The sequence below is a fragment of the Gopherus evgoodei genome, chromosome 1 (assembly GCF_007399415.2).
Source record: "Gopherus evgoodei ecotype Sinaloan lineage chromosome 1, rGopEvg1_v1.p, whole genome shotgun sequence".
Classification (NCBI taxonomy): domain Eukaryota; kingdom Metazoa; phylum Chordata; order Testudines; family Testudinidae; genus Gopherus; species Gopherus evgoodei.
Window position 1 is genome coordinate 156694226 of NC_044322.1, and position 18372 is coordinate 156712597.

Consider the following 18372-nt stretch of genomic DNA (forward strand, 5'->3'; position numbering starts at 1 on the left):
TTGAGCAAAAAGAAGGTGCCAATGGCACTGACTTCTCCTGGTATGAATCTTACCTCTCTAGATACTCATTTTTCATTACTGAAGATGAGGTTTCATTCTTTTGTTGATATTTCTACTATAAAGTGTTACAAAGACCCATCTTTGGCCCTTTTCTTCTCATCTATATCTCTTCTAATATAGTTCATCAGCAGTTTCTATCTGAGCTAACATTTCTATATGGATGACATTCCACTGTACATTGTTATTTCCTATTTAGCTACTCCACTTATCTCTGAAGCTCCTGATATCATCATATACTACTACTCAAAGTTTCAAAAACTGAAGTCCTAAGTAAAACAATCTTCTCTGTCTGACAGCTTTGACTTTACTACCACTCTCCTTAGCTCAGACCCCTCCTTTACCACCAAAGCCAGAAATCTTGAAGCTGGCCTTGATACTGAATTTAATTTCCCCTTCCATATATACCTTGCCTATAAATTTGTTCATTACCACCTCTGGATCACTGCCAGAATCCAGACTTCCATTAACCCAGCCTCTCCTCAAATACTTATTCATGCTTTAATCACTGCTTGAGTGAACTACTACATTCCCCCAATGGTGAGCTGGAGCCGGTTCGCATCAGTTTGCACGAACCGGTTGTTCAATTTAGAAGCGGTTTTAGAACCGCTTGTTAACTGGCTTCCCTGTGAGGGAAGCTTTGATGGGTTTCGGCTGGGAAGCGTGTAATTCCTCCTCCCGGACACCGGGGGCGCTGCGCTGCGGGAGCCATGTGGGCTGCCTCCTGGCACTGTTGCTGCTGCTCCTTGGACCTCTGGCCCTGAGGCTCCGGCTGCTGCCTGGTGGGTTCCTGGCTGCTCTGCTGGGCCTGGGTTCCTGTCCCCATGTGAGTACTCACCACGCTGCCCACAGCCACCACGCTGCCCGCAGCCAGGCCGTCTGCACCACCTGCCTGCACCCCCTGCCCACAGCCAGCCCCTGCCTGCACCCCCTGCCTCCAGCTAGTCCTGCCCCACGCCCCTGTCTGCAGCCAGCCCTACCTCCACTGCTGCCCTGCAGTTCCCAGGGCAGTAACCCTGCACACCTGCTTCAATGAGGGGGCCAGGGAGCAGCTGGGACCCACACATGTGCACACCCTAGAGTGACCAGACAGCAAGTGTGAAAAATTGGGATGGGGGTGGGGGGTAATAGGAGTCTATATAAGAAAAAGACCCAAAAATCGAGATTGTCCCTATAGAATCGGGACATCTGATCACCTTAGCACACCCCCATGGAGTGGCGGGGACCCACATATGTGAAACGGAGCTCATTTCTAGTTCAGGCCCATCTTTTTAAAAAAGAACTTTAGGTAGGGTTAACATACATCTGTTTTTTTCTGGAGATGACAGGCTTTTTGGTTCTTAAATCGCTGTCTGAGTGGAAAAATACGGACATATGGTAACCCTATTGGTACAAAAAATACATACTGTGGCACATCCCTTAAATCAGAACTTTTTATAGGGAACCGGTTGTTAAATTTTAGCAGCTCATCACTGCATTCCCCTCTTTTAAGATCTTCCTAGTTTGTTTTCTACACTTCAAGGGGCCTGGATTCAGTAACTCAAAGAATCAGGACTCAAGTAACCCCATTCTCTGTTGTTTCCTATCCATCTCTGAATTCAACTCAAAATTGCCTTCCTGATTTTCAGAACTTCCAGCTGACTTGGCCAACCCTACCTGTCTGCTCATATGTTCACCTATTCCCCTGCCTATGCAGTTCTGATCTTATTCTCCTGTGGCTGCACTGCTAACTCCACAGACAACAGCCACATTCATTTGTGCTGTCCAAGCTATTCAAAACATTCTCTTGTTCTAAGCCAGAATCACTTCCTTTTCTGTAAATTCACCTGAAAACCTTCCTTTGTATTGCATTTCACACAAGTCCTAAAACTAGTGGAAATCAAATACAAATCATCTATCACTTAACACACAATTATGCAAAGAGCTTCAAGAAACAGCAATGCTCTGTACATTTCTTGAAAATCACCCTAAGTAAATGTTAAAACTGAGAATCCCTCGTTCTTACCTGAAAGGGTTATATTCAATCATGTTGGTGTGTTCAGGGTCAGTGGCTGCAAAAATCTGCTTGATCTCTCTGGAACTAGGTTCTCCTATAGCCTTCAGTTTGTTCAGGATGAGGCTGATATTGGCCATTGGGAACTTAATGGAGGGGGAAGAACAGAAATATTCAGAAAGGCATTACTTAGTTAATGTATGCACAGTGTTATGGAGGCACTGTATACTTGCTAAGCATTATCATCCTCATTGTCTCATCTGAAATGTGCAGTACATATCACAGCATTTTCTACGTGAGTTTGAGAAAAAGCCAACTGCTGAGAAAATTTGCTTTTTACTGAAAATGTTAAAAGCTCAATAAATGTACTTATCTGTTATACCTTCAGAAAGCTTAGATTTTAATTACTGGAAACGATGCCCAGTCTTGCTTCAATGCAACATCAAAGCAGATAGAGGTACATTTTAAAGCACAAGTTTAAAAATTGTTTTTGCCCTCACTGTCCACTGCTGCATCCCACTTAATCCTCATTTAATACATATGATCAATTTAAAATAAACCTTTTCATCCTTTGCTTTGGTGAACAGCTTACTGCAGTTCCAGTGCATATGCTCAGTCATCTAAACTTGCCATTCACACTGGGTTCAGCACAGATAGTATTATTAGGAACCAATTTTTCCCAGAATGAAAGCTAAACATTTCTTTCAACAAGTGGCATTCTTCTTGATTAGGCCATTCCAATTAGACTTGAGACTTAAGTTTCAAATCCAGTATTCAGCTTTGCCATGTTAAAACCCTGTACATAATTTGCTTGGTACTCTTAAAAGTGTGTAGTCAACAAGAATAAAACTTTGATTTTTATTTTTTTGAATAAACAGTCATTTAACAGATGCTGAATCAAGTTCTAGAAAGTCAGACATGCTCTGCTGAAGAACATACAGTATAATGAAACAAGCGAAAAACTGTTTTCTCCCATTTGATACACGGTGTTGTTCTGAGTAGCAAATATTGAAATTAGATAAGGCTGGCAATTAAGGATCTAACCATAAGAGAGGTTAGGCCTGACTCTCAGTTACACTTAGCATAACCGTGAGTCAGGCCCAGCATCTCTTAGGCATCTTTACATCACCCTGGTTGTGTTAAAAGCCCTAAAAGTGGGTGTACCGTAAGACCCTAATAACATTGCCTGAGCAGCACAAAGGGGCCTTAGTGTAATTAATAATCACCAGTTTGAATTAACCTACCTGCTAGACAGGACATGCACACTTTGTCATTTATGACTTGTCTACATGAACACTTTGCAGCAAGCTGGAATGTGAATCTACCCTGCACTAGTGCGTGGCAGGCTAACTATACCTGTGTACCTTGCTGACATCATTAACAGTTCCTTAAGGAGCTTTGATCTAGTCTCCATACATAGAATCATAGATTATTAGGGTTGGAAGGGACCTCAAGAGATCATCTAGTCCAACCCCCTGCTCAAAGCAGGGCCAATCCCCAAATGGCCCCCTCAAGGATTGAACTCACAACCCTAGATTTAGCAGGCCAATGCTCAAGCCACTGAGCTATCCCTTCCTCCCCAAATATGCAGAGCTGTGTGGGAACTGGAATTTCTAATTTGTGGGAAATTCCTCAGTTTCTAACTTTGTTTTCATTCCAAATCGGAACAAAACCAAACAATTTCAAAATTTCCCAGAAAATGATATTTTTGAAAATAATTCATTTTGGATCAGTCAAAATGTTTCCTTTGACTATGACTTTTTACATTTTTATAATATAAAAATGAAATAAATTTCAAAATTAAAATCAAAATACTCTGTTCCAAAAATACAGAAATGGAACTTTATCAAAATGCCTTTTTTTTTTAATCTAAACAAAAATGCATGAAAAATCAACACATTTCTGCAGAAAGTTTCTGTTTTGGCATAATGGCATTTTGTAATGGAGAAATGCTCAGCTAAAACTTTTCTGACCAGCTCTAAAAACAGACACAGATGAGAAAAGTGAGCAAGGCAAAGGAAGAAAACAGAGAACTAAAGGTTAGAGAAATATTTAATTTAAAAATAAAAGGATTAAGAATAATCTTAAAATTCTCTTCCTCTAGAATGTATTTATTTTTCATCTGTTTATCTTCAACTTTTGCTCAGGTAAGTGAAGTACGTGACTCCCTGGACCACTGTGACAAATTAGTATACTTAATCCTAATATTCAGTATTCAAATACCATGCATAAATCACTTAGGCATCAATACAACAGTAAAGCTTATTTTCACCATCTGTTTTAAAATCTTATCTGCAAGAATAATAGTTTTCAAAACTAATTTTTAAAGGACTGTTTTCTCAATGTTTCTTGTTCACATTCTGCCAATTGTAATGCTGATATATGCATTCACTTAGTCTGAAAAACTAGGATCTCATTTATTTGCTTAGGGATTAATCAAATGCAAACAGCAGCTCCAAAGAACATTTGTAGTTTAATGGTGCCCTGTATATTTTGGAGCATAGTTTGGTTATGATACTAGGAGTACAAACAAATTGCAGGGAATAAGAGGTGTATATAGCTTTATCTTTTTATTAATACATAACAGTTAAAACACTTTATATCAACAAGCACTCAACAAACGAATAATCCTTACTTCACGAAGTGAAGAAGACAATGTTAGTATCCTTATTTTACAAAGAAACAGAGGCTGAAAACATGTTTGTCTCACTCAGATGAGTAGTGCATGGGGCCCAAAGGCATTAAGAGCTAGACTGTGTCTACTTTACCATGACTGGGTAGTGGAATAAGGATTTCCACCCTCACATATGAAACAGTATTAGGTGTACCCACCCCTGGGATCTGGGACTTAGGCACAGCAGAGTCCTTGAATGGCTGCTTCTTGCCCCCTTCCCTTTCAGTGAGCAGGTGGTCAGGGAATAGGTAAAGACTTGACTACAGTAACATTGTACCCCCCCCCCCCACTACCCCCTATCCCACCCACACACACACAAGATGCCAGGACACAAGGCTGGAGGGAAATCCCTTTTCTTGTTAAGGACCAATTCAATGTATTCTTTGCCCTTCCCTACCTGCCACTGTGGGAAAGGGCAGCTTTGGAGAAATTATGACTCAGACACACTGAGTCTGAGACACGTTTCCTTCTGGTGATCCACCACAAGCAATGCAACTTATACTCTGCACAGAACTGTGCCTCAGGGCACAATCTGGCCCTAAGCAAGTTGCTCAAGGTGAGTATGGCAGAGCAGGGGTTAGAACTCAGGAGTTGATTTTACATATTCTTCAAATGCATTTTTAAATAATTTCAGAATAATATTTTCAACACTTCAGAGAAAAGACTTCCCAAATATGTACACCTACAGTTATAATTATTTCATCATAATCTCCCTAAGTGTATGCTTCTGCACAGCATACCCAGACCAGTAGTCCACCCATAATACTCTGCAATTCTTTATAGCAGCTTGTTTTTATCGTCTCCTCCAAGTTACTGTTTCTGCCAGTGCCTCATGTGACAACTGCTGTGGGAAGATGCAGCCAGAACAACTATGACATACCTGTGTGGCTTTGGTTAACATCGACTCTGTTACCAGGACCACGTATAAATTAACTGGCACGATAAAAGTACGTATCATCAGTTTTTCCCCTCCCTCTGCTAATTATTGCTTTCCTTTTTGAAAACAATGCCAGTCTCAGCAGATCATCAAACTCAATGCAACTGAGATCTTGAATCCCCAGCTGTGAAGGGAATATGTGATATTTGTGACAAAGCACATGATCAGAGATTATATATATATATATACACACAAATACAGAGAGGGGGGCAGTGAAATGATCAAATTGTTAAGATAAATAATTAAATAATGATAGTTTGGTACACATTTTAGTGTGAAGAAACATGGTAAACTTGGTTCTGAGAAAATTATATAGATAAGATACTCAATGCACAGTCCTGAAAGGCAAAATAAAATAGCAAAAGCTCAATTCACCTCATCTGCATGCTTCTCCATATAACTGAAAGCATACTCATCAGCATCCACCAAAAGAAAGTTGTGACCATGGAAACAAACTTTGGCTCCAACAAACAGATCCTGAGCTTTGAAGTACTCAGATATCTCACTCTTAAAAAGCTCCTGCCCAGGCTTCTTAATACGACTTCTTTCCAGGAACTTCCCACCAAGTATCCCTGGAGGAACAGAATTGTAAATAATTAGCTGTACTTTGCTATTTTGTTTTTAAATATTAGTTTTCATCTTCACGTTTCATCTCCCATACTCCCTCTCTCTCCCTCTCATTCCTGAAAGGGCCATCTGTATCAGTGCCCACAGCAACAATTACACTGTGCACATTCCCTCACATGTGATCCTTATAATGCCTGCCAACACCTTCCTTTTTTCATAAAAATGTGACAGAAGTTTGCCTCTTCTCATGGTTTCCACAACCCAGACATCAGCATTGGGATCCTTGGGAGGGATACAACACAAGCAATTGCACTTGAACAGCTAAAGCCAAATACAGCTTTGGATAAGGAGAAAGTCCTAGTCATATATACTCAATTTTTGGTTTACCATTATTCCAACTTCTTTTTAAGAGCTTATGAATGTGAAAAAACACAGGACTGAGATAGCTCTAGCTTTCCCAGATAGTTCTTCCAATGCAACTTAATTCTGATCTGTTTTCCTTTGTAAACTTGACCTCCTCATGGTAATTTTGTTTTCATATATAATGATTTTATACACATCATGGGAACCGAGCATGTGGTTGAAGTACACTGTGAGATTTATACTATAGGGGGATCTTAAAATGTAAATGACATTTAAGTGCCAAGTACAAGTGCAAGTAGGGCAGAATGGGTACCATTGTTTGCAAAGCTAAAGTGACTAGCATGTAAAATACTAGAAGGAATAGGCTTTCTTTTGAATTGATTTGCTATAGTTTTGCAATGCCCAGCAAATCTGCATCACATTTACCAAATTCTAGAAAACAGTTTGTCAAGTGTTATGTTTTATCAAGATATATTACTACGTTAAATGTGCACTACGCCAGTTCTGCAGTGCCTGGGCTTCATTTCCTGTTTATATCTAACCTTTCAAACCAAAAGCCAAAAAGCATACTTTTGTAACTTTTTATGATGTCTTACATATTCTGTAGTGATGTAAATCCAATAAAAAGCTGATGGACAGTGTAATAAAATGCCATTTATAGTCAAAACTGTAAGTGAATGTGAAACCCAACTACTTATTAAACAAGAGTTTGGATCAGATATCTTACTTAATTGCTCCACTAACTTCATAAAAGTGATAGAAAAAATACATTAAGGTAATGATCAGGGTCTAGCTTAAACCCAAAAAAAGCATGAAAATTCAAAGTTAAGGATAGAACTCTGAACTTAACACATTCCTTTTCACCTAGGTATAGCAGCACATACGATACTTTAGATCATACAGTTTTAGAAGATGTATGCAATACATAAGCACAACTGGCCACCATCAGATTGGAATTTCAGCCCTGATTGCACTTCCCTCCTTCTCTGGGTTTAAATTAGAAATTTACCTTAATGTGTTTTTCTAATGTTTAAAAGTAGCACTTTTCTAGTATTGCAAAGAAAAATTAAAATAACAATAAGGAACACTGCTAGGTTAAGGACCTTAGGTTGAGATCAGATGAGCAATTTCAATGGAAATCTGCAAGAAGCAGACAAAATAAACACCAACAAAAAAGTCCTCCACTGAGATCAGAGCAGTCCTTGCAGGTGTTTGTACAGCTGTTAGATTAGTATTAACACAAGGTGAAAAATGGGTTATAGTCTCCTATATGGGGAGCCATAGGTCTCAGATTTTGCCCCCATTTTCAACAGAAGTTTCAAAATGTCCAAAAAAAGTAAATTTCTAATCTAATTTGCAAAATATTAATAATGAGTTGCTTCTCCTCCTCTGATTTTCAGGATGCTGTCCTGAGAAAAATGAGAACAATGTTAAGGTTGTAGTGTTCGTTTTGCAACTCCAAATAGTTTAATTTGCCTATTAACATCAATTTCTAAAATTAAAATAGGAATAATAAGCATTTTGAATCTGAGTAAAAGAGGGATGATCACTAAAAAAACAACCAAAAAAAAAACAAATTTACTGTTACTGCCGATTCCCATCTGTTCTGAGGTCATTATTATTTTCCCCTACTTAGACCCATTCCAGTCCCACCTCGCTCCCTATGCCAAAGTACCCACTCTCCTCCTCCAATCCCTGTCCCTTTGCCCTTATCCCTTGTACCCTCCCATCTGTGACCTCTGCCACCCCTCTTCTCTCATTCTTAATCTTGATTCTCTCAGCTAGCTCCTTTTTCTCAGCCTTCAAACATATCTACTTCTCTGCATTTTGAAAAATAAATCTTCCTCAGTTTCTCCCACCTTTCCAACTGCTACCCTGTCTCCATAACCCCTTTCACATCCTAAGTCCTCCTGTTGCTTGTACTTCCTTTCACTCCTCTGTTCCACAGAGACTTCTCTCACTGAGTCAGTCGCCAATTAGCTTTTCTTGGCCAAGTCCAAATCTCTCTTCTTCAGTCTCATCCTCCTTGATCTCTCCATGCTCACTCTGCTTGACCTGTCTACTACCTTCAACACTGTTAACCATATCATCCTTCTTAACTCTCTTCTACTTCGCCTTTCTGAACTCATGTACTTTTATTTGACTATCAGATACTTGATTTGGAGTGCTCCCTTCAGTATTTCCTCTGGAGGCGTCGCCTCCTCTTTACCCCCTCTTTACATCCAAATTCTGTCTTTGGCCCCCTCCTCTTCTTCCTCTGCACTTTATGCCTGGGTAACCTCATCCACTCGATCTGAGCTACTACCTTTATGCTGACTCTCTCTCTGCCAATGACTGATCCCCTTTTGTTCCCTTCTCACACAAGTGCCTGTGCTCTCCTGAGTGCTGGCCTCCGAGCCTGAAATGGTCTCACTGGTCTGGTAGGCCAAGTAATCTCCCTTACTATATATCTTCTCAAAACCCGCTGCTTTTCACAATCCCTCAAACAACAATCCGCAAATTCCATTAAAACAATTATTTAAGGTAATTAACAAAACAAAAAAGACCACCCAGGAAGTACTACAATAGGTAATGTAGTACCCAAACAAACCCTTAACTTTACTCTGTGTATTTCTATGTCCCTGCATCCCTCCTTTTCCCTTTTGTTGTTCAATAACAGCAGCAGCAGCAACTGGAAGCATCAGTATGGATAAAGGGTTTGTGTATGCATTATGTATTGTATACTATGTAAAATAAGCAAAATCCAAGGGAATGGAAAGACACTGATAGATGTTCCACCCTGCAGGATTTGTACCAGCATCCTCCCTCTATTGATATAACATATATGGAAGCAACTGTTTCTATAGACAGTTCCATTATAACTAGTTATGGATCTAATATGTAGGCTGGAACAGTGAAGAATGAAAGCTAGAGGCTATGGAACACAGGTGGAGCGCCTTTCTACACTCAATTTTTGCCTCTACGCCGGGGGGGGGGGGGGCGGTGGCAGCACTCATGGAACATATATGGACAACACATCTTGAAGAACTAATTACTGTAAGGTACAAGCAGCAATTTCTTCTTCTCTGAGAGCTGGTCCATAAACATTTCACTGTTGGTAACTCACAGGCAATGACCTAGATTGCAGGAGGTGGATGCTAGGAGTCTACCTAACCAATGCGTCTGACGAAGTGGGTATTTACCCACGAAAGCTTATGCTCCAATACGTCTGTTAGTCTATAAGGTGCCACAGGACTCTTTGTCAATGATTGTAGGTGAGTCCTACCAAAATTAGCATCAGATCTTCATGCTTCCACTATGGAGTAATGCTGGGTGAATGTGTGTACTGAGCCCAAAGTAGCTACCCTAGTATCTCCAAGTATGGGAACATTTATCAAAGAAGCAACAGAGGATGTTTGTGCTCTGGTAGACTGAGATGTTAGACCCCCCTATGAGAGTATGTTAGCTAATTCATCACATCACGTGATCCAAGCAGAGATCCAGTTAGAACACCTGTGTTGGAAGGGCTTGTCCTTTAACCCTGTCTGCATAAAATATCAATAATCTTGGGGATACCCTGAATGGCTTAGTCCTATCTACACAGAAGGAGAGCACTCTAAGAACTTCTGTAAAGTGTGCCATTTCACCTCACCTTTATTTGAACGTGGATTTTTTTTTTGGGCAGGCAGGGGAAACAGGTCAAGGGATGACCTGAATTAAGTGAAAGACAGACACCACTTTCCGTAAAAATTTAAGGTGCGGTTTTACTGGCACCCTGTCTTTATAGGGGGCCTTGCCATCAAGTGTTTGTATCTCCTCAACCCTTCGGGACAGTGTTACTGCCACAGAAAAGTTGTTTTAATAAAAAAGTGGAAAGAGAGAAAACATATGGCCATTGACCCAGAAGGTGGGCCCAATAGCCCCAATCAGTCCAATATTTAGATCCCAAGGAGGGAAGAGGTTCTCTGACTGAGGATATACAAAGCTAGCTACCGTAGGGTGTGAAAATGTAAAATATCACTGAAGAGGAGGGTGGAAAACTGAGATGGCTGCTAGGTGAACCCTCTGGGAACTCACTGACAGTCCAGAGTCCTTTAAAGAAAGACAGCAGTCCAGCATGTCTGGAATTTGCTGCACCCAGATTATGAATCTCTTCCACTTAGCAGCATAAGTATGCCTTGTAGAATCTTTTCTACTGTAGATTAAGATGTTTTGTACTTCAGGGTAATAGGATCTTTCCACGCAGGTCAGCTAGCCAGCACCCATGCCATAAAGTGCAGGGAATGTGGATCCAGATGGAGAATCTCATAGTGCCTGAGACATTACATCAGCCTGGAGAGGCAATTGTATTGGAGGTTGGATGGAGAGATTCTTTAGGTGTAAAGTACCAGAATTGTCTCAGACATCTGATGAAGTGGGTTCTAGTCCACAAAAGCTGATCGCAAAATAAATCTGTTAGTCTCTAAGGGGCCACCAGGACTCCTCATTGTTTTTGCTGATACAGACTAACACGGCTACCACTCAAACTTACAGAAATGAGTTTACCAAAGATCTAGAAGCTATACCTACAGCATCACAGGCTGCTTGGAGTGATATGCATAACATCACCTTCAGCACTGAGCAACTTAAATTCTTCTCTACTGTCTTAAAAAAGCCTGCCTGCACATTTAGCCATGTAATCCCACTTTAAATAACTGTATTTTGCCAACCAGGCTTGGTAGTTTATGATTCTCATTTGCAGGCTTGATGTAGAGTACTTTTCCTCATCCAAATAAATCTAACTTTTTGGGTTCCTTGTCTTTTCATGTTGCTTTGTGTTGCCTTCCATGTGATCTCTCTCATTCACCACAAGAACCACCCATGATGCCAGCCATTGCGTATAAAATTGCTCAATACCCTGGGAAGACACTAGGTGGCAATGATGATATGAGCTCTTTGATGCTGATTCCAAAGAGGCAAGTGTCTCCCAGAGCAATTTAGCTGATTCAAGATGTCCATTTTTGATGGGCACTGCAAGAGATCCAAGTATGGACCTGTGTAGGATGTCCAGAAGCTTCTGCGATTTTTCCTGTACTGCTTCAGCTGGAATCTCCAGTGTGTCAGATATTCTGCATAACTAGTCCTGGAACATCTTATAGCCCTCTGGGGTTGAGGTAAATGACTCAGGAACTACTGTTTCATACTGGGATGATGAGAATATGTGAAACTGGGTTAGGATGGCGTCTACTTGGGCTTCCTCACTGGAACCATGAATGTCTGTTCAGCTGGGAGTGGAGCAGATTGGGTTGGTGGAGGTGAAGAAGGGGATCTAATCCTGGATTGGGAGGCAGGCACTGGCCTTCTAGCCTGATGCTTTCCTCCCAGAGCCCAATACAGACAAAGGTACTGTTAAGCACAAGACCCAGGTAGCCAAGGGAGAGGATACCAGAGAATTCTATCCCTCTTTCAGCTTCTACGCTGAGGGTAATAGAACTCAACCCTTGACTCCCTCTCCATGGTGTGCTGCCTGAATATCTAGACTCTGGAGAACAAACTGGGCCAACCTCCCTACTGCCTGCAGAGCCTGAGGAGGAGAATATATAGTCCTCCTGGAGAGAAGGAGCTGTAGCAGCTGGTGTGCTAGGAGCACCTTTAGTCCGTGCTCTGGTTGGTACCACTGATGTACCTGGTACAAGTATCAGAGCAGCAGTCAGTGCTGGAGGAGGTAGTTCCATCACTGCTAACAGTGGAGAGTCCAGCACTGAAGAGACCAGTAGGTCTTTCAATGCTGTATAAGATTTCGATATCAATTATGTTGGTATCAAAGACAGGTGAGTAGATGGTCATAGTGCCAAGGTTATTAGTATGAGAGACATCAGGGCCTCAATGCTGAGAGGTCTGTACTGAGAGATTTCAGCGTTACCAAGTGAGGCATAGTGAACAGTGCCAGACTGGGTGCTTTTTCTTCTGAAGCTCGAGAGGATTTATGGTTCCTTGAAGAAGAGGACAGAGATCTCTTTCCTTTGCGGGTCCAGTGATCTTTCCTCCCTCTGTACCCTGAGATTTTACCAAACTAGAAAGATGGATCTTTAGGAGCAGCTCTTATTATTAATTATTAATCATGTTTATTTTGAACAGTGTCTACCACAATCAGCTCTTGGTCTATGACGGAGGTTTCTAGGTGCTACAGTAATAAATAAATAAATAAAATATTGAAGTGTCTAATGGCCAACAAAGAATGGACCCCTCTTTCCAAGACACTGCACAAACCAGAGCAGTAAGTGGTCCTAGCCCCAAAGAGCTTACAGTCTAAATAGACAAGACAGAGGATGTAAGAAGGAGTCGCGAACAATGGCAGAGCGAAAAGTGTGATGGCAGCTAACATTAAGCTAATTCCACAAGTTTTGTTTTTTTTGTGGGGGTGTTAGGGTATAGATTTACTTAGGAAGGGATTGGTTAAACGGAAAGAAAAGGGAAGGGAGAGGGGACACTGAAGGGCAGGGCATGAGGGAGACAGGATAAGAGGGACAAATGTGGAGTGAAGCTGAGGTGAAAAAAAATGGGAAGGAGGGAGAGGGGTGTGTTGGAACAAACAGCCAATCAAACCAGGGCGAGGAAAGTCCAGTTAAACTGTAGAAAAATTCTCTGAATGTCCAGAGGTCCCTGCTTTGGCCATTTCTGCCCCAGCCAGCTGGAGACTCTGGCCAGCTAGGCCACATGACAAGGGAAAAGGGGAGGCACCACCTGGGTCCTAGTATGTCCAGAGTAGGGGGAAGTCTATCTTGCACAGTTCAGGGTTCAAGGAGTTGCTGAGGTGAGAGATCACCCATGAGGCCCCATTTTCTCCCACCCCCAGTGCAGCATTCCCTAGTTTGGTTGCTTCTGCTCCCACTTTCACTCCAGGAGTTAAGGTGGCAGCCAGAGCACTTTTAGATGATGAGTGTTAAGAAACTGCTGCTCCCGGTGTCTCGGGGTTTGGAAAGGGATGCACTGACCTCTCCAGGGAGAATATTTTCAGAGGAGACTCCCTGGCTCTTTGGGGTCTCATTGAAACTGATTTATATGTAGTACATGATTCTGTTATGTGCACCTCACCCAAACCCAGCAAGCATCTAGTGTGCACATCATTGGAAGACACTACCGCCTCGCAGGAAGAGGAATTTTTTAAGCCTGGAGATTTCTGCTCAGCCATTATGACTGATCTCAGTTCCAGAGCTAACTCATGGGAAAACAAAAAAGTGAATTTCCTTCTAAAAGGAAGAAAGGAATTACTATAAAAAATCTGTAACAATAACATTATTAACTAACTAACTATTAAGTACCTAACTATCCAGAACTATTTACCTGGCAAAGAATAGGCCACATAATGAGCTAAGAAGCTTGGACACTGCAAGTTCCAACCCATACCCAGAGGAAGGGAGAAGGAAATGAAGGGTAGGGTTGCCCTGCCCTTTTGGTCCTCAGAGGCACAGGCATGGTCCCCAAAGAACATTGCTGGCCCAAAGTATCTGGACTTAATTGTACTGGATGCATGCTCACCAACAGTGAAACACATATGGACAAGAACTTGAAGCACAGATCATTCATCACTAGAAAGGCTGGATGAGCTGTCTCCTGGAATTCAAATCAATGTCACTCTAGCAGGTCACTAAGACAGCTCCTGGCACAAGACCAAATTTACCCTTCAAATGCCAATAAACTGTGTATTGTTTAAGATATTGTTATGTATATTAGATTACAATGATTTTGCTTTTATACTGTGCCTCTATATACTGGAAAACATATACAGTAGCTAGCATAATAATATTGATTCTGCAAAACATAGAACTTACTGTATGATTTCCAATATGTTAGGTTTTCTATGGGTTTATCCCTATTTACCATCAATGACAACAATACAGTTTCTATATGTTATTTATAACAAAAGCAAGCTCCCCTGGGTAAGATTTGCAAATAGAAAATGTGCCACCATCTTTAGGAGCCAATTACTTTAAATGTTGTGAAGTGCTGTGTGAGTATCACAGACTATAAATTAGCACAGCCAACTACTATTAACGTAAAACAGTAAACCTCAGTCAAGCCTGAAAGAAACAGATGTAGATCTGACTGAATTCAAAAGGATTTGTGCAGGCTTCCATTAGGATTGAGTTTGGCTATAGGGTTTAATGATCACTACATTTTAATCAAAGCAGCAGAACTCTTGGATTTGCTTCCAGAGGATTATCATCTCTTACCTGTATTTCGCTGTGGGGTCTCAAACACTGTAATTGTGTCATCACTCAGAAAATAAGAAATAATGAACTGCCGATCCTTGTCAATGGGATTATCAGTAATAAATTTTGCAAGAAAGCGCAGCAGGTTACTTTCGAGGCCTTTTCTACGGGGGCAGAAGAAGTGGCAAGAAATTCAGTACATAGTATGATGAAACTTTTCATCACTTGGAAATGCATTTTATGAAATAAACTGTGTTATTCTTGGTCTGGACAGGAAATGGAATGAAATTCCCTATTTTTTCAAAAATAATTTTCAGCTGGGGTTAACAAAGCCAAGCAGGATCAGCCAGATAGAAAGGAATTATTTTTCAGGGCACAACTGGTTCTCTGATTACAGATTCTGATTGCATTTGTATTCAATCTCAATTGCATATCAGGCTCAAAGTTTATTTCCAGAAATTTCATTGGGTGAAAAAGCATTTTTTAGATGTATTAATTTCAAACCTAAATACAAATCAAAATACATGTCAGGACCCTCTCCAGGAAATTTTGCCAATCAGATTCTTTTTCCACGTGGCTATTTTTTAAAATGTGAAAACTGCATGAACTCAACAATAATAAATCTATTGATTTAGATGTATTATTTAAAAAATGTACCATGGTTATATAAATTATTAAAATTTTAATAAAGTCTTCTAAAAGCATTCTCCTTTTCTGAAGGCTCTACATGTGGGTTAATGGACCTCAGCTCTGCAATGCAGCTTTGGTTTTCACTCAGGATTCATAAATCATGGCACAGTCTGTATATGGAAATAGAAGGTGCTAATGTTTTCATATTGCTATAGTACAACTGTGCGTGAAAACCAGCCAACAAAGAAAGGAACTGTCAGGAAATCTCAAGAGAAACAAACGGGAGTTATATCATATTTGTGGATCTTCTGAAATTCTTTTTAATGGTCTACACTTGGAGCCGGGGGTGTGAGTGCCAGCTCACGTAGATATACTCAGACTAACTCTCATCCAGCTAGCGTGCTACAAATAGTAGTGGAACAATGGTAACATGGGGAGTGGCGCAGCAGTACAGGCTAACCACCCCAAGTATGTACCCACAAGGTCTGGTTGGGTCATAGTTGGGGCAGCTAGCCCCAACCACCTCTCACCACTGCATGTGCTAGCACAGCTACGTTACTGCGGTTTAGTATGATAGCTCAATGAGAGCTAGAGCAAGTATGTCTATTCGAGATGGCAATTACATCCTAGTTCCAAGTGTAGACATACCTCAGAGACTGATCCAACGCCAAATGAAGTCAACGAAGTCTTTGTATTTATTTTAATGGGAATCAGATTAGACTCTAACTTCATGGAAGATGGTATTTGCCTAGTTCACAGAAATGTCAACTGCAATGTTGCTAACCAAGTCCTAATACACCTGGACACTTAAGTCATGTAACCCTGACATTTCACTTAACACTCCTCTCCCCTGCAACCAGGAATTTAAAAAACTGACTGGGATTATCTTTCACTAAAATACCTGTCCTTCTCCATGAATTTCTTGAAATCTTTCTGGGGAGGTTGAGGAAGAAGGCTCAAGCAGGAGCATAGAGAATCCTCTTCAGAACCAAATCCAGTGTACGGTGGAAACTTCCTTTCTATTTTTGCAGGAGGTGGAGCCTTGAATGGAATCGGGGTAAAATCCTCTATAAGAAAATAAGACAGTAAGATTTTTTTTCAGATCATGCTATTTTATTAAAGATATTGCATTTTCAGAATAGATGTCTATTAATATATTCGTGTAACAGGGCAGAACCTCTCCCTTTATATCAGAGGTCTCAAAAATGCAGCCTGCCATAAGCGCCGACTCCACTAGCAGCCAAGCTCCCCTCCCCAACCCCTAACCCCCACTTGCCAAGCATGTCGTGTCCCCGCTCCTCCGCCTACCTCCCAGCACTTCCCACCACCAAACAGCTGTTTGGCAGCACTTAGGACTTTCCAGGAGGGAGGGGGAAGGAGCAGGGACACGGCACCCCAGGGAGGAGGGGAACAGAGGCGGGCTGGGGCGGGGATTTGGGGAAGGGGTTGGAATAGGGGCAGGGAAGGGGTGGGAAGAGGCAGGGCAGGGGCGGGACCTCATGGACTAGACAAGCAGTCTGGGGTATGAAGTTCAGCATGTATGACTCTGCTGTGAGTAGTTGGGAGAAATGTTTATTAAAGTGGCAACGTATTTTGTATGAATAGTTACTTTAAAAGTTCCTGACATTACTGCTATGTTGATAGTCTGGTAGTGTAGATCGTCATCAGTGTTACTGACCACATAAGGACTAGTTACAGGTGTGTTATATTTTATTAAAACCCCTCTTCACATTACAGTTTTTAAAAAGTTAATACATTGACTTTTAATACCATACTATATGTGATAGACCCAGGCCAGTTGGGAACAACAGAGTAGTAGAAGGGAGATATACTGGCCACTGGATAAGCAATTTTCTGTTCCCTGAGTAACCAGAGCAGGGCCGCTCCAGGCTAATGAGAACACCTGACTCCATTAACTGCTAAGAATCAGGTGAGGCAGTTAAGCACCTGACTCTAATTAAGGCCCTCCGATGCTATAAATGGCTCACGTCCACTCAGGCCAGAGAGAGCCAGAGAAGAGGAAGAGAGTGCAAGGAAACTGGGAGCAAGAGGTGTGCAAGAAGCTGGAGAGCGAGTGGAAATATTGCTGGAGGACTGAGAAGTACAAGTGTTATCAGACATCAGGAGGAAGGTCCAGTGGTGAGGACAAAGAAGGTGTTGGGAGGAGGCCATGGGGAAGTAGCCCAGGGAGTTGTATCTGTCACGCAGCTGTACCAGGAGGCACTCTAGGCAGCTGCAGTCCACAGGGCCCTGGGCTGGAACCCGGAGTAGAGGGCAGGCCTGGGTTCCCCCCAAACCTCCCAACTCCTGATCAAACACAGGAGGAATTGACCTGGACTGTGGCCTCTACCAGAGGGGAAGATCTCTGGGCTGTTTCCCGACCCACAGGGTGAATCTCTGAGGCGAGCAAATGTGCCAATAAGCGCAGGACCCACCAACGTAGAGAAGGAACTTTGTCACATATATTACTCTTCATTTTTTTCAGTTTTGACTATGCTTTTGTATTGTTGTATGAAAAGGTTTCAGTAATGTGGCCCTCAGGCAAACATACTAGTCCTCATGTGGCCCTGGTGGTAATTTCAGTTTGAGATCCCTGCTTTAAATCATGCATACTTCACTATTTATAAGGTGAAATGCAGGCCTGATTGAAATCAATGGCAAAACTGCTATCGTAATTTCAATGGGACCAGGATTTTGCCCATGATCTATAATGTTTGGAAGAAATCAGTCAATATTAAGGGAAATATTATTCCTAAACAGAACCACCAAATTTTAAAAACCACTTTTCAACTTTTATCCCTTGGGATCATTCCACAATTTAAATTCCTTGCTTGTGATATTTTTCTCTGCTTTTTGTCAATTTCTATGTTTGTATTGGAAGAACTCAAATGTTTATGTCAGTCTTGGCAAGTTGCCAATAAATTCAGTCCTATCCAAATACATCCACATTTTCTGAAGCTTTACTTTTATAGTCTTTCCC

General features: G+C 41.4%; 1 protein-coding gene across 1 annotated transcript in view; it reads right to left on the minus strand.

Annotated features, from left to right (window-relative positions):
* The window catches only part of EFHC2 (EF-hand domain containing 2), an 86852-nt gene that overhangs the window by 15614 nt on the left and 52866 nt on the right, over positions 1 to 18372 (minus strand). The window contains 4 exon segments of the mRNA XM_030576499.1: positions 2063 to 2196; positions 6037 to 6233; positions 14784 to 14926; positions 16294 to 16459. Of these exon segments, the coding sequence (XP_030432359.1) occupies positions 2063 to 2196; positions 6037 to 6233; positions 14784 to 14926; positions 16294 to 16459 (640 nt within the window).